The 14192-nt window shown below is 44.7% G+C and overlaps 1 protein-coding gene across 2 annotated transcripts; it reads left to right on the top strand.

The window, feature by feature from the left end:
* Positions 1–533: 533 nt before the first annotated feature.
* On the top strand, positions 534–2682 carry LOC123126350 (cyclic nucleotide-gated cation channel beta-1). Of its 2 annotated transcripts, none has more exons than XM_044546703.1 (3): positions 534–766; positions 899–1383; positions 1826–2682. In XM_044546703.1, the coding sequence occupies exons 1-3, from the start codon at positions 709–711 to the stop codon at positions 2372–2374; spliced, it is 1092 nt and encodes a 363-aa protein (XP_044402638.1). In that variant the 5' UTR covers positions 534–708; the 3' UTR covers positions 2375–2682. The 2 variants fall into 2 exon arrangements, with proteins under 2 accessions (XP_044402638.1, XP_044402637.1); XM_044546702.1 differs by having other exon boundaries at positions 570–766; positions 872–1383.
* Positions 2683–14192: the final 11510 nt, after the last annotated feature.

Genomic DNA, 14192 nt, shown 5'->3' on the forward strand with positions numbered 1-14192 from the left:
ACTTTTTACTTTTTTCTTCTTTACCCTAGTGTTCTTCTTTCTCGTTTTTCATGTTCGATGGCAGCGAACTCGAGGCCATAGGGATGACAAGTCGACTTAGGGTAGCCAATAGCCACCGCATGTCCTGACGGGTCTTTCTCGGACTTGTGAGGTTTGGGGTCCTCAAATGACCTCACCGGTGTGCCTTGCGCATTGCGCTCCCGACGAGGCTCCTCTGGTCACCTATCTTGCGTATCACGCTCGATGTTGCGGGTACACGGCGAATGTCGGTGCAAACAACCTCGGATGCACCCATACTATTCTCAAGAGCGAGAGTGAGATATGTGGGACCATATGTCCAAAGTGGCCCTACCAAACGAACATGCACCTCCGTCCGTAGACGACGAAACGTACTCGGTCCCATAAGCGAGCTGGGCCTGTAGTAGGTTACAGGCCCACGTAGCGCGCGTGCGACTTCCTCAACGGCAAAACCAACGGCTCGTTCTCTCCAGACGCGTGAGACAACGGTCATATTACCGTTGTACTCTCCCCCAACCCCGACTCCGAGCGTCGTTCAAATCCTTTAAAGCCGCCTCCCATCTCTCTCCTCCCCCACCCCCGATTGCTGCCACCGCCGCCGCCGCCTTCCCCTCTCCTCGCGTCTCTCCGCCTCAGCGACGTGAAGCGCGTCCCCATCTCGTCGTCTCCGCGCGCAAGAACCAGCCAGAGATGGAGACGCCGCTGTCCACCAGGCGGATCACCCGCTCGCTCGCCGCCGCATCCGCCCGTGAGTCCCCCCCTCTTGATCGACCGCAATTCCCTCGCTCCCTCCCAGATCGCCTATGGATCCCGTCGTGATACTTCTACTCGGAAATCCCTGTGTTGACCGCAGTTCTTGGATTCGATTCTCCCCCTGCAGAGAAGAGCGCCGCCGCCGCCGCGGATGTGACCTGCAGCAGATCCAAGAAGGCCGTCCCCAAGGGAGGGGACGGTCCGCGCGCCGCGCTGCACGACATCACCAACGACTCCCCCATCGTCGGCCTCGCCGCGGGCGGACTCGTCCACGCCGCCGACAGGACGCCACAGGCCTCCACCGCTGGCGCCAAGAACCGCCCCAGGCCCCGCTGCACGCCCGGCTCTGGCGAGGCGCTGCTGCGCGGCCAGGTCAAGACGCTCCTGCAGAAGGTCGACGAGGAGGGCGCTGCCGCCGCCGTCATCAGGCCGGTCCGCATCCACGCGCTGCTCGGCGTCACCAGGTCGCCGGCGCAACTCCTCGCCCCCACGCCGTTCAACACGCCCCAGCTCTGGGCCGAGTCCGCCGGTCGTGGGGAGTCCGCGCAGCCTGATGGCCGGACCGTGCTGCCCTGCGTCCTGGAGCAGGAAGAACTGATTCCTAAGCTGCAGGTACCGATCTCCGTCTTAACTCCGTGAACAACTCAAAGATCGATTTTGTCAATTTCTGATTTGCCTCGTATGTTTAGTTATTATCTCCGTGCAACAACTCAAAGATCAAACCTTGCATTGTACTTATTGATCATCATTTGTTGAGCTGCGCATGATATAGCAATTCTGTAAAATTAACCAATTTTTTGCACAGCCTGATCCCTTGTGTTTTATTTCTGAGTAGCATAGCCTGCTGTGAAAGATGCCCAACGATAGGCAGACCAAAGATGTTTATTGTGTCCTACGGTACTTAATAAATTTTGATGCAGACTCTTGCTGCGTTAGTAATCTGCACAATTTGCAGCATCTGGCCTGCTGTGAATGTCGATGCCTCTAATTTCTGCCGTCGGCTCTTTGTTACACCTGGGCTTGAGCTGCGTTGCTACTGCTGTTGTCGTTTCAGGCCATTGCTGATCCCCCGCCCAACCGTGCGCTGGTGTTCGACGACTCCCCAGGGAAATCGGACCAGTCCACCGATGGATCGTCCCTGACATTCCACGTGAGCAGCAGCGACAGATCAGCTGACGACGACAGCTCGTCGGTTTGGTCTATCCAGGTCAATGTCAGCTCCGAGGAGAAGGAAGAGGAGGATATCGGTGTTGACACCGTGGGAGAGCCTGAAGAAGAGTACAATACCGAGGAAGAGCCGGAAGGAGAGTACTACACCGAGGAGGAGGACTGGGAAGACGATGATGATGATAGCGAGTGCTTTGATGATCTGTGCGAGGGGATGAGCAAGATGTCGGTGTTCGAGGCGGAGGAGAAGAAGAAGGTCGGGCTGCCGGCGTTCGAGGGCAGGCACACTCGGTTCGTCTACAACAGCGACGACGAGATCGTGGAGAGGAAGGAGGTGGAGAACGCGGCGGCAGAGCACGGCGCGCTGCTGAGGGGCCTGCCGGTGCCGGAGGGGAAGCATCTCCGGTTCCACGACGACGATGACGAGGAGGAGTAAGCAGGCCTGCATGAGTTGATGGGGATGGGTTTGGGGTGTTTACGTTGATGGGATACAGTAGTGTGGTTGTCGCTCCCTGACACCAACCAAGCAACACATTCTTTTGGTTTGGACATGCTATCTTTTATGCTTTCTTTTTTAGGCTTTGATTCGTTATTGCTGGTTCCAGTTCTTCTGAGGACATGGTGGTACATTGATGTTATTGCTGGTTCAGTTAGTGCAACATATCTCAAAGTTGTACTAAATAACTCAATGCTCTCATTGTAGTTCATGCTCATTCTGTGTATTCAGTTTTCAGTTCATGCTCATTCTGTGTATTCAGTTTTCAGTTCTTGCTCATTCTCTGTATTCAGTTTTCAGTTTATTCTTTTGATAAATCAGCTAAGATCCAATACATACAGGCATGCGTCAATTCTGTTGGTACTTTGGGGCATTTGCTATCTCTCAAATTCTATTGAGGACACTGAAAATGCAACATGACGTTTGTTTATGCTCATTCGGGGCTTTTCTGGTTACTGTTTGGAAAATGGACTGCCTAGATCCCAATGGACACCATATATGTGAAAATTATCGAATACAAAATGAGGACATGACAAATACAAGAAGCACAGTCCAAGTAAAAAAAAATATAAGAGCACCCACAATTTATTGGTAAAGATCCCTAGAAGTAACAAAAATTACAATCGAGTTTGTGGACTACACAGAGCATTGGAGCGAGTCGAAGGCGGGTCGTCATCATCCTCCCTCAATGATTGTGTCCAACTTTCCCATGTCATTCATTCAAATCAACTAAATCAAATTTTACTTGTCTTCCCCAAATATTGAACCACTAGAATATGTATGTCTCGTTGCAAGGCATGGACAATTAGCTAGTCGTTGACACCCAGGAAGTCGACGTGCTTAGACCCCAAAGAACCAATTCTCCACAACAACAAATATCGTTGATGAAGAAAAACAGAGATCAAAATGACCATACCTACAAACACACACCAGGAGCCCTAGCCAAATCCATATGGATACGATGTAGACCCAAGCAAATCCGCTAGAAAAACACCAACATGCACCCTCCCGCTCGCGACCGGAGCACAAAATGGCGCGAAGGACATCATTCTTACTCTAGGATGCCGCCACCTTGCCACCCCGACCATGACACAAAAACTACCTAAAGAAAATGTGGGAACCCTCCCGCTCGCGATGGACCGAGGTCTGCCGCACCTCCGTGGCTCATAGGGCCACCTGGGAAGGGACGAATCGGCGCTGGACGCCAACAAGAGAGGGGTGGCTACTCTCATCACCTATAGATCACTTGTGGAGGGGTGAGAACTAAACCTGAAGTTGTATGTTTTCTTCTGTTAGGTGTAGCACTTCTGGCAATACCGCTTCAATCTGATCCAACAACTCATAAGCATCCTCTCCTGGTCTCATCACTGAGCTGTCAGATCCCTTTTACCGTTATACAATAGTTATGCCTGTTTATACCTTCATCGTTGTAGTGGGTAATGAGCTACCTATTTATGTTGGGTTATGGTTTGTGTGGAGCATATGTTGCTCATTGCCTAATGGTTGGAACTCGATACCTTATAGCTATAATAATATATAACGACCCTCTCGATCTAGCCTTAAACCCTAGCTCGTTCCCTTGATTACTCAATTTCTTGTCCCAAATTCCGCTCGATCATATCTGGGTCCTCACAAATTGGTATTTAGGGCTCAAGTTCCTGCGCGGCATTTTTAATTTAGTGATTTTCTTTGTTGGTCGGTCAAATCCCACCATCTTGTTGCGTCTATATTGAGTGATTATGTCGGTGTTGGTGACAGCAATTGTTCGGGTTTAGATCAGTCAAGCAGAGTGGTTGTTCAAGAACATCTCTCGTATGGTAAAATTCCACGTCTAGCACTGATCCGTGCAATAGGGAGGTGAGGATTGTTGGTGACAGCAGGATTTGAACATGGGGATGGGTGATGACCCACAAGTGTATGGGGTCTATCATAGCCTTTACGATAAGTGAGAGTGTCAGACCCAACAAGGAGTAGAAGGAATTGGTTGGTGAAAATTAGCAAGAGTTCACTGAGAAGCTAGAAAGGGTGCTATATAGTTTGTTTCAAATCAAGAGCAATTGCAAGAAAGTAAATAGTAACAAAAGTGCAATGGTGCAGCTAGTGGCTCACTCCTTAAATATGCTAAGGCCACGTCAGTTACTTTCATCAAGATTCATTGAGTTACATTTCATTGTTTTGATAGCTTGTTCTGCGGTGGAACCTATGATAAGGTGTTGTTCTTACTTGAACAAACAACCCACTTATGATTACACCCCTTATGCAACATTCGCAAATACGAGAGACTAATTAAGATTGGAATCTGATAACGCCCGAACATCGGGTATGCACTAATCTTGTTATTTTGTAACAGTGTGTTTGGTTTGAAGTTCGAATGTAGTTTAGATGGTATAGGAAAGTGTAAGTAGGCCAATGAAGCTTCAGTTGTGTGTGCAAAGGAGGTGAGATGTCGGACTATGGTGCGATGGACGAGCACAGCGAGATGCCGACAATGTTGTGAGACACGGAAAGGTCATGAGAAGTGGCAAGACGTGGTAGACACTAGAGCATGATGGCCTGTACAAACATGCATAGTGCTTGGGTTGAGTATTGTGGCTATTGAGGAAGTTGATGGCCTTGGTCGTGCAAGTAGCCTACGGTAGTTAGCTGCATGAGAGTTAGTTAGTTACATGCAACGTACGTTGGAAGCCAAGTCATGGCTCCTAGAGAGATGCTAGGAGGGTGGGTCTGTTCTGTTACTGGCGCATGGATAGGAGTGGATGGCATCACGTGCATGTGTGATACGTCTCTAATGTATCTACTTTTCCAACACTTTTGCTCTTGTTTTGGACTCTAATTTGCATGATTTGAATGGAACTAACCCAGACTAACGTTGTTTTTAGCAGAACTACCTTGGTGTTGTTTTTTGTGCAGAAATAAAAGTTCTAGGAATTGGATGAAACTTGGCAGAGATTTTATTATTGAATATATATAAAAATACGGGTGCAAACATCTACTAGAGGGGGGAACCACCTTCTCACAAGGGTAGGGGCAAGCCTACCCCCCCTAGGACGCGCCCTAGTGCCTTGTGGGGTCCTTCGGCCTCCATCTGACCTAATTTCAAATCAATATATTTCGTCTTCCTAACAAAAAAAATAGGAGAGAAAGTTTCACCTTGTTTTACGATACAGAGTTGCTGCCACCTTCTGTTCTTCATCAGAGGCCTAATCTAGAGTCCACCGGGGCTCCGGATGGAGCAATTCGCCGTCGTCGTCATCAACAACCCTTCTTCATAAACAACCTCATGATGCTCACCACTGGGTGTGAGTAATTTCATCGTAGGCATACTGGAGGTAGATGGAGATGGATGAGATTTTTCATGTAATCGAGTCAATTTGTTAGGGCTTGATCCCTGGTATCCACTGTGTTCTGAGATTGTTGTTGTTATGGCTTTGCTATGCTTAATTCTTATCACTAGGGCCCAAGTGCCATGGTTTTAGATCTGAACCTATTATATTTTCATGAATATATTTGACTTCTTGATCCAATCTGCAAGTTATATGCACCTGTTATTGTTCTGAACCATAGACCCCAAGGTGACAATAATTGGGACAATCTCCTGGGATGACTATAATTTGAGGAGTTCATGTATTCACTATGTGTTAGTGCTTTGTTCTAGTCCTATATTAAAAGGATCACCTTCATTACTATTAGTTTTCCATTAGGACCCCGCTGCCATGGGAGGGTAGGACAAAAGATGACATGCAAGTTCTTATCGCAAGCATGTATGACTATATATGGAATACATGCCTACATATGATTGATGAATTGGAGCTATTGTTTATCGCTCTAGGTTGTGACTATTATATGATGAATGTCATCCAAATATCCATCGCTACTCCATGCCTACGCTTTATCATAATATTGTCTTCCTTGAATCACTATTGTTGCTATTGTTCCAATTACTACAAAACTGCTACTACTATTGTTACTATTGCTATTGCTATTGTTACCACTGCTATCAAAACTATCATATTACTGCGCTACTAATATCTTGTTGCAAGGAGATAACTTCTCAGGTGTGGTTGAATTTACAACTCAACTGCTAAGGCTTATAAATATTCTTTGGCTCCCCTTGTGTTGAATCAATAAATTTGGATGAAATACTACCCTCGAAGACTGTTGAGATTGTTGGGGAATGTAGTAATTTCAAAAAAATTCCTACACACATGAAAGATCATGGTGATGCATAGTAACGAGAGGGGAGAGTGTTGTCTACATACCCTTGTAGACCGTAAGCGGAAGCGTTAGCACAACGCGGTTGATGTAGTCGTACGTCTTCACGATCCGACCGATCAAGTACCGAACGTACAGCACCTCCGAGTTCAGCACACGTTCAACCCGATGACGTCCCTCGAACTCCGATCCAGCCGAGTGCTGAGGGAGAGTTTTGTCAGCACGGCGGCGTGGTGATGATTATGATGTTCTACCGACGCAGGGCTTCGCTTAAGCACCGCTACAGTGTTATCAAGGTGGATTATGGTGGAGGGGTCACCGTACATGGCTAAAAGATCAAACGATCAATTTTTGTGTCTATGGGGTGCCCCCCTGCCCCTGTATATAAAGGAGCAAGGGGGTGCGGCCGACCAAGGGGAGAGGCACGCCGGGAGGAGTCCCACTCCCACCGGGAGTAGGACCCCCCCTTTCCTAGTTGGATTAGGACTTGGGAGGGGGGAAAGAGGAGGGAGAGAGGAAGGAAGGGGGGCGCCGCCCCCCTCTCCTTGTCCTATTCGGACTAGGGGGGAGGGGCGCGCGACCCAGCCATGGCCGCCTCTCCTCTTCTCCGTAAAGGCCCACTAAGGCCCATTAACCTCCCAGGGGGTTCCGGTAACCTCCCGGTACTCCGGTAAAATCCCGATTTCACCCGGAACACTTCCGATATCCAAACATAGGCTTCCAATATATCAATCTTCATGTCTCGACCATTTAGAGACTGCTCGTCATGTCCGTGATCACATTCGGGACTCCGAACAATCTTCGGTACATCAAAAATATAAACTCATAATATAACTATCATCATAATGTTAAGCGTGCGGACCCTACGGGTTCGAGAACTATGTAGACATGACCGAGACACGTCTCCGGTCAATAACCAATAGCGGAACCTGGATGCTCATATTGGTTCCCACATATTCTACAGAGATCTTTATCGGTCAGACCGCATAACAACATACGTTGTTCCCTTTGTCATCGGTATGTTACTTGCCCGAGATTCGATTGTCGGTATCTCAATACCTAGTTCAATCTCGTTACCGGCAAGTCTCTTTACTCATTCCATAATACATGATCTTGCAACTAACTCATTAGTTACAATGCTTGCAAGGCTTAAGTGGTGTGCATCACCGAGAGGGCCCAGAGATACCTCTCCGATAATCAGAGTGACAAATCCTAATCTCGAAATACACCAACCCAACAAGTGCCTTTGGAGACACCTGTAGAGCACCTTTATAATCACCCAGGTACGTTGTGACGTTTGGTAGCACACAAAGTGTTCCTCCGGTAAACGGGAGTTGGATAATCTCATAGTCATAGGAACATGTATAAGTCATGAAGAAAGCAATAGCAATATACTAAACAATCAGGTGCTATGCTAATGGAATGGGTCAAGTCAATCACATCATTCTCCTAATGATGTGATCCCGTTAATCAAATGACAACTCATGTCTATGGTTAGGAAATGAGCTAGTCAAGTAGAGGCATACTAGTGACACTCTGTTTGTCTATGTATTCACACATGTATTACGTTTCCGGTTAATACAATTCTAGCATGAATAATAAACATTTATCATGATATAAGGAAATAAATAATAACTTTATTATTGCCTCTAGGGCATATTTCCTTCAGTGATCCCCTATACTTGTGAGTCATCAATATGTGGTTTAGTTAGTTGAGTAGTGGAACACTTCATGTGGTAAGTGGCCTAAGTGGTGGATTAGCTAGTTCCTGAGATGCATGTATATACATTTGTTGCATTGATAATGAAAGAGGACGTGAGGGTAAAGAAAATATGTAGCCTCTCATGTGACCAAGGAGAAAGGACTCTTGGCAAAGCTAATAGGATTTCTTCACTCTGTACATGTGTGTGTGTGTGTGTCCTGGTCGTATGTGTTCATGAGAGTGTTCCTTGTGTTGAGAGACAAAGTGAGAAGAGTTGTGTGAGGTAACCGAGAGCAAGAAGAAGTGGTGCTGTGAGGAGGCAGCGCCAACAAGGTATGAACACATGGCAAATCGAAAGTTTTTGGTGGCAAGTTTAGTGACGAGAGTATGGCAACTTTGTACTTCAGTTTATTTTTTGGCAGAAAATTGTCATGTGTGTCAAATAAGTTGCCATCATTGTGTCACTAGACTTGCCATCAAAAAATGTTTGATTTGCTATGTGCTCGTATCTGACATCATGTACTTATAATTTGGGTTAAGATAACGTCTAGCCATAGAAATAAATTATAGGGTTCGAACACCCCTCATGCAACGGTTCATAAACTTAGGGTACGGTAATATATATCACCCTGGCCACCCATCCATGAACAAACTAATCACATAATGCTCTTCTCTAGGCCCTTAAATGTGAAGTGGTATGCAGTCAACATTCGCACAACACCACTAGATAACTACACCACAACACAATATCAAAACACTAAACTAGATTCAACTTCTACAAGGAGCAATAAACACTAGAAACTATACTCAAGAAAGGATCTGAGATAAAAGTTCAAGATTAGAAAGACGGGGTGAGGGAGTTGATTAAGATAACGATGTTGATGAAGATTTTGATGAAGATGATGATCCCAATGATGATTGGAGTATTAGTGATGACGATGGCTTCAAATTTCCCCTCCCAGATGGATGGATCTCTGGCAGAATCAACTTGTCGGAGGGCAAAAGTGCTCTGCCTTGGTTCCGCCCTCTGACCGCGACGGAAAAATCCCCAAAAAAATTAGATTAGGAGAGGATTTATGGCAAAAGGGCATCGGAAGGCAATGGTTGGGCTCAAGATGTAATGTTAAGTTACCAAACATATCATGTGGCTAAGACATTACAAGAGAAGTTGTTACTACGAAAAGACAATATTAATGTCGACTATACAAATATTATTGTTATTATCAGATAAAAAGGAAAAAAATGGTACATGGCAACCTTGGTCTTAGAACTAAGTTTCTCATTGCTCTACATATTTCACCTATTGGTTGTCACTCTGGCATGAGAGCTACTTATCAGAGAGTAAAAAACACCTTCGATTGGCCAGTTTGAAAAGTGCTGTAGAAACTTTCATTGTTGCCTGTCTTATATGCCAAAGGGTAAAGCATGAAAAATGTTCACGACCTATTCTTTTGGAACTAGTTGTAGGTATGGCTTGGCAGCATATGTGAGTGGAATTTATTGAGTGCCTACCTAGTTCTTATGGCAATGATATGATATTAGAAGTGGTAGATAGGTTTACTAAATATGCTCATTTCATACCACTCTCACACCCTTATACAGTACAAACTATAGCTAAGGACTTTGTTGACAACATCATTAAATTACATGGGACACCTAAGATGATTGTCTCTAGCAGAAACAAAATTTTCACTAGTGAGTTTCTCTTGGAAATATGCCATAGAGGAAATAATACCATATTATTATATTTACATTATTAATTATTAAGAGTTTATATTTCATGCTATAGCTGTTATGATCCTGGAATATGTGATTCAGTGGAAAACTCATATGCATGTGCGGAATGATAAATGATAAAGAGTAGGTTCCCAGTTTTTCCTCTAAGACTGGCTCAAGTGTTGTTGGTAATCATTTTTTCCGGATCTTAGGATATCGTTAAGTGTAACGATAGTCCTAGAATAACATTGAGGGTGTGATTTTAGAAGAACGACCATATTGAATCGACCCAATCTTGTTTGTTATACTCTGAGATAATATTGTCTGAGATCAATTGTTATAACACAAAGTGTTGACATGTGTTTTTAGTTCCTAAAACCATGAGAGTATCAAAGTCACTTCCTACCATATAATGGACTTTGGGTTTGCTCAGACATCATCTATATCTAGGTGATCCTAACGGTAACTTACAGGTTCATCTGAAAGTTTGACAAGGGACTAGATAGCTCAAGAATGGGATTTGCTCCTCCGATGATGGAGAGATATTCTTAGGGACCTCTAAATGTGATGGCGTCCTTCATCGTCTGGCTATACACAGGTGACTACTTCACGGGGATGTGGGAACACTTCAACGAGAAAGAAGAACAAAACCGACAATGAGGTCAATGGTATAGTGAGCATGTGCATGAATCGGGAGGATAGCGATGGATCATGGGTTTTATAAAGTATCGCAAAGGAAAGGGAACATCACATAATAACCAAAGGTTCACTTGAATGTTATCGTGTAATCGTAGGGATCGATATGGACGTCCACTGTTCCGCTATCGTCCATTGAGCGAAGGGGTTTCGTTCATGTCTATGATTTACCGAACCTACATGGTCACAAGCTTAAGGTAGCGTTAGTAGGACAAGAGCATCAAAGATTTATTTGTGTAATTGTTTCATTTTATTCAGAATAGTTTCAAGAGGAACCTGAAGCGTTCTGGGGTCACCGGAAGGGTTTCAGAGTTTATTGGGCAATACCGGGTATTTTCGATAATTAATATATAGGTGGAAAATGTTTCTAGTGATTTTAAATTATATATAAAATGATCTAGTAATAATTAGATGGCTTTTATAAATAATTAAATATCAGCGGTCCTTAAAAGGCCAAGAGGTGGAAGACAACTTTGGCCCGGTGGTGCCCCCCCCCTTTCATAGGGGCCCGAATTGGAATGGGAAAGGGTTTCCCCTTCCCCCTATGGCTGGCGCACCAAGGAGGGAGTCCTTCCCTCCTTGTGTGTTGCCCCTCCTCTTCCTCTAACCTAAATATACATGAGGTATTGGCCCTATTGTCTACACAAGTTTTGGAGCCTCCTCTAGTTCCTCTAGTTCTAGTTCTGGTAGATCCTAGTTGATCAATTAGAGCTTGATCTAGATCCTCTAATCCTCATAATTAGAAGCCCAGTGTAGTTCTAATCTCCTACCTCTAATTCTCCAGCGACGAGTAGCTTTGGACGGTGAAGCGCTACCAGATCATGAGGACCATACGCTTGTAACCAAGTAGAGATGTCATGCTTTTAGTCTTCCGTTTGAGGGATTGTTCGAGGGCGGTTCACAGGATCATTATCAAGGGTTCGTGGGACTCCAAGTACGATCTACACCGACTCGTCTACATCCGACACACTTTGGAGTCGGTAATGGTCATTGATCCAAACCCTATATGCATCTTCATATTGTTCCTAGGTATTCATAGGGCAAGTTTTTTTTTATTTTCTACTACATTTCCCAACAATTTGGAGAGAGATATTTGGTACTTTTGATATTGAGCTTGGGTATAGTTCATCTTATCATCCCCAAACTTATGGGAAATAGAGAGGGTCAACCAATGGAGACCCTTTAGGTGTATGACAACTACTGAGCCTAAGAAGTGGTTATCCTGGTTACCTTCGGTTGAATACTAGTACAATACCATTTATCACACTGCTTTGAAAGTGTCTCCTTTCAAAGTATTGCATGGCTTTCCACCACCATTGATAAATGGGTGTAGCAACCATACTTCAAATAGTCTGATCTCTGTGCATCAGTGTCATCCCTAGATCGGTAATGCTGACACGCACAGTACTCGAGGATTTATAACAGAGTAGCAATCACACACTTATTACATCGAATGTCTCAAAAGAGAACTTATTACAATAATATGGCTCAAGGCCATCTAAAATCAATAATAGCGGAAGGCTTGGAAGATAAAGTGAGTCCATCAACTGCAACGACATAGCTGAGTGAAAGTCAACGACCTATGGCACCTTACTCGTCATCTGAAAAGTCTGCAACATGAAATGTTGCAGCCCAAAACGGGTCATCACATGGAATATGCTGGCAATGTAACACATAGAGTAATGAACAGAATGAATGCTATCACTACATGCATATATGGCTTGTGGAAAGCTCTATGGTTATAGTTTTGCATAAAGCCAATTTTTCCCTACAACAAAGGAATACATTTTATTTAACTATCATGGTGGTTGTTCAACATTGAGAAGGTTCCTCCAACTCAATCCCAATTAAACATCATCATTAACCCAATCAAATTAGTTTAGAGTGATGAGATCAACATGATAATCCAAGAACCAGATACTCAAAACGTCCATAACCGGGGACACGGCTAATCATGATCAGTTTGTACACTCTGCAGAGGTTTGCGCGCTTTTCCCCACAAGACACGAATTCATCCATGGTCTGAGAATCGAGACACAGTCTTTGCGAAACAATAGCTCTTTACTCTGGGTGGACAGTTACACCTACTTTCCCCTACATCTGCTAGCCCACCACTGAAAGAGGTCATGCAACATACTCAACTATGCTAGAGCCCATAATAGCTTGTGGCTGCACATGGAAGTTTCTAGCATGAATAATCTTATGATCCCTTTGAGCCTGGGTGGCGGACCGTAGGATGATCACACGGGTACTCCGGGATATCCTAGGACAACACTGGATTCTCCAGGTGCCCTGACAACCACTGGGTACTCCAGGGTGCCTCAAGAAATCCACCCAGATGTGTATTTAAGTTGCCACCTTAAGTTAATCATTAATTAGCAATACTCACTTTTGTCATGGATACACTCACCCAAACCATGTCTACGAGCATAGCATAGAGATATAAACAACGTAGAAGTAACTCCCAAAGGTTTGATAATAAACATGGCAATAGGTTCTACCTCATCATCTACTTCCCAAAACCCACATGTTAATCAGATCCTAATTATGCAATGTTTAAGGGATGATCTAATGCAATAGAAACCGGGTAGTAAAGGGATATGATCAAAGTGTTACTTGCCTTGCTGATGATCTTCAAAACCTAGAGACTCGTAGTAGCACGCTTCGCACTCCGGGTAATCTATCGCAAACAAACAGATACATACATAAGCACTCAAACTAGAAGCACAGGTAAAACTCAAATAAAAGATCTAACCAGAAAGTTCAACTTAAGAAGTCCAGTTTGCAAAAATAATCAAATCAAACGAAGCAACGAAACTCAAACTGCGAAAAAACAAGATCCGTTTACTAATATGGACTAAAGTCAAATTTTACAGTACCAAAATCTAGTTCAAGTTGGTTAAACATAAAGAGGGCTTTGAGACGAAGATGTAGGCGCTTGAGTCGCCTGATTCCAATAAACGAGCAAAAAGATAAACTAAAATGAAAATCAGGGCAGAAATCGTGATCGAAAATAATCGTGGAAAAACCCTGGAAAAGGAGAAACTGATGAACAGGCTAACGAACGAACGTTCGCTGTCTGCAGCTAACGAGTGAACACCGTTCATTAAAACGAACGTACGGACGAAAGTCCGCTATTAAACTAAACCGGGGAAAAACCCGATAAAAAAACAACCTAGGCTTTTAAAAAACCAATCGGTTTTCTCATGAAAACCGGCGGCGGCGGCTACCTCGGCGGCGGTGTCGGCGGCGGAACGGCGACGGCTCCGGCAGACTCCTGCGGCAACGATGGGCGGTGTCATGGAATTATCATGTCAGATGTCCTCGTAAAAGGACTTAGTCATGCAGCCATCTCGACGGGTTAGCTTAAAGGGGTTAAACCGGACAAAGGACACGAGGATTTTATACTAGTTCGACCCCTTCAATGAAGGT

The sequence above is a fragment of the Triticum aestivum genome, chromosome 1B (genome assembly GCF_018294505.1).
Source record: "Triticum aestivum cultivar Chinese Spring chromosome 1B, IWGSC CS RefSeq v2.1, whole genome shotgun sequence".
Taxonomy (NCBI): Eukaryota; Viridiplantae; Streptophyta; class Magnoliopsida; order Poales; family Poaceae; genus Triticum; species Triticum aestivum.

What these genes read in the sequence shown, in the direction of transcription:
- LOC123126350 (XM_044546702.1), top strand. Translation starts at nt 709, where the DNA reads ATGGAGACGCCGCTGTCCACCAGGCGGATCACCCGCTCGCTCGCCGCC. An exon ending in GCTCGCCGCCGCATCCGCCC is followed by an intron (nt 767 to 871) that starts GTGAGTCCCCCC and finishes TGTTGACCGCAG; the next exon opens with TTCTTGGATTCGATTCTCCC. An exon ending in AACTGATTCCTAAGCTGCAG is followed by an intron (nt 1,384 to 1,825) that starts GTACCGATCTCC and finishes TTGTCGTTTCAG; the next exon opens with GCCATTGCTGATCCCCCGCC.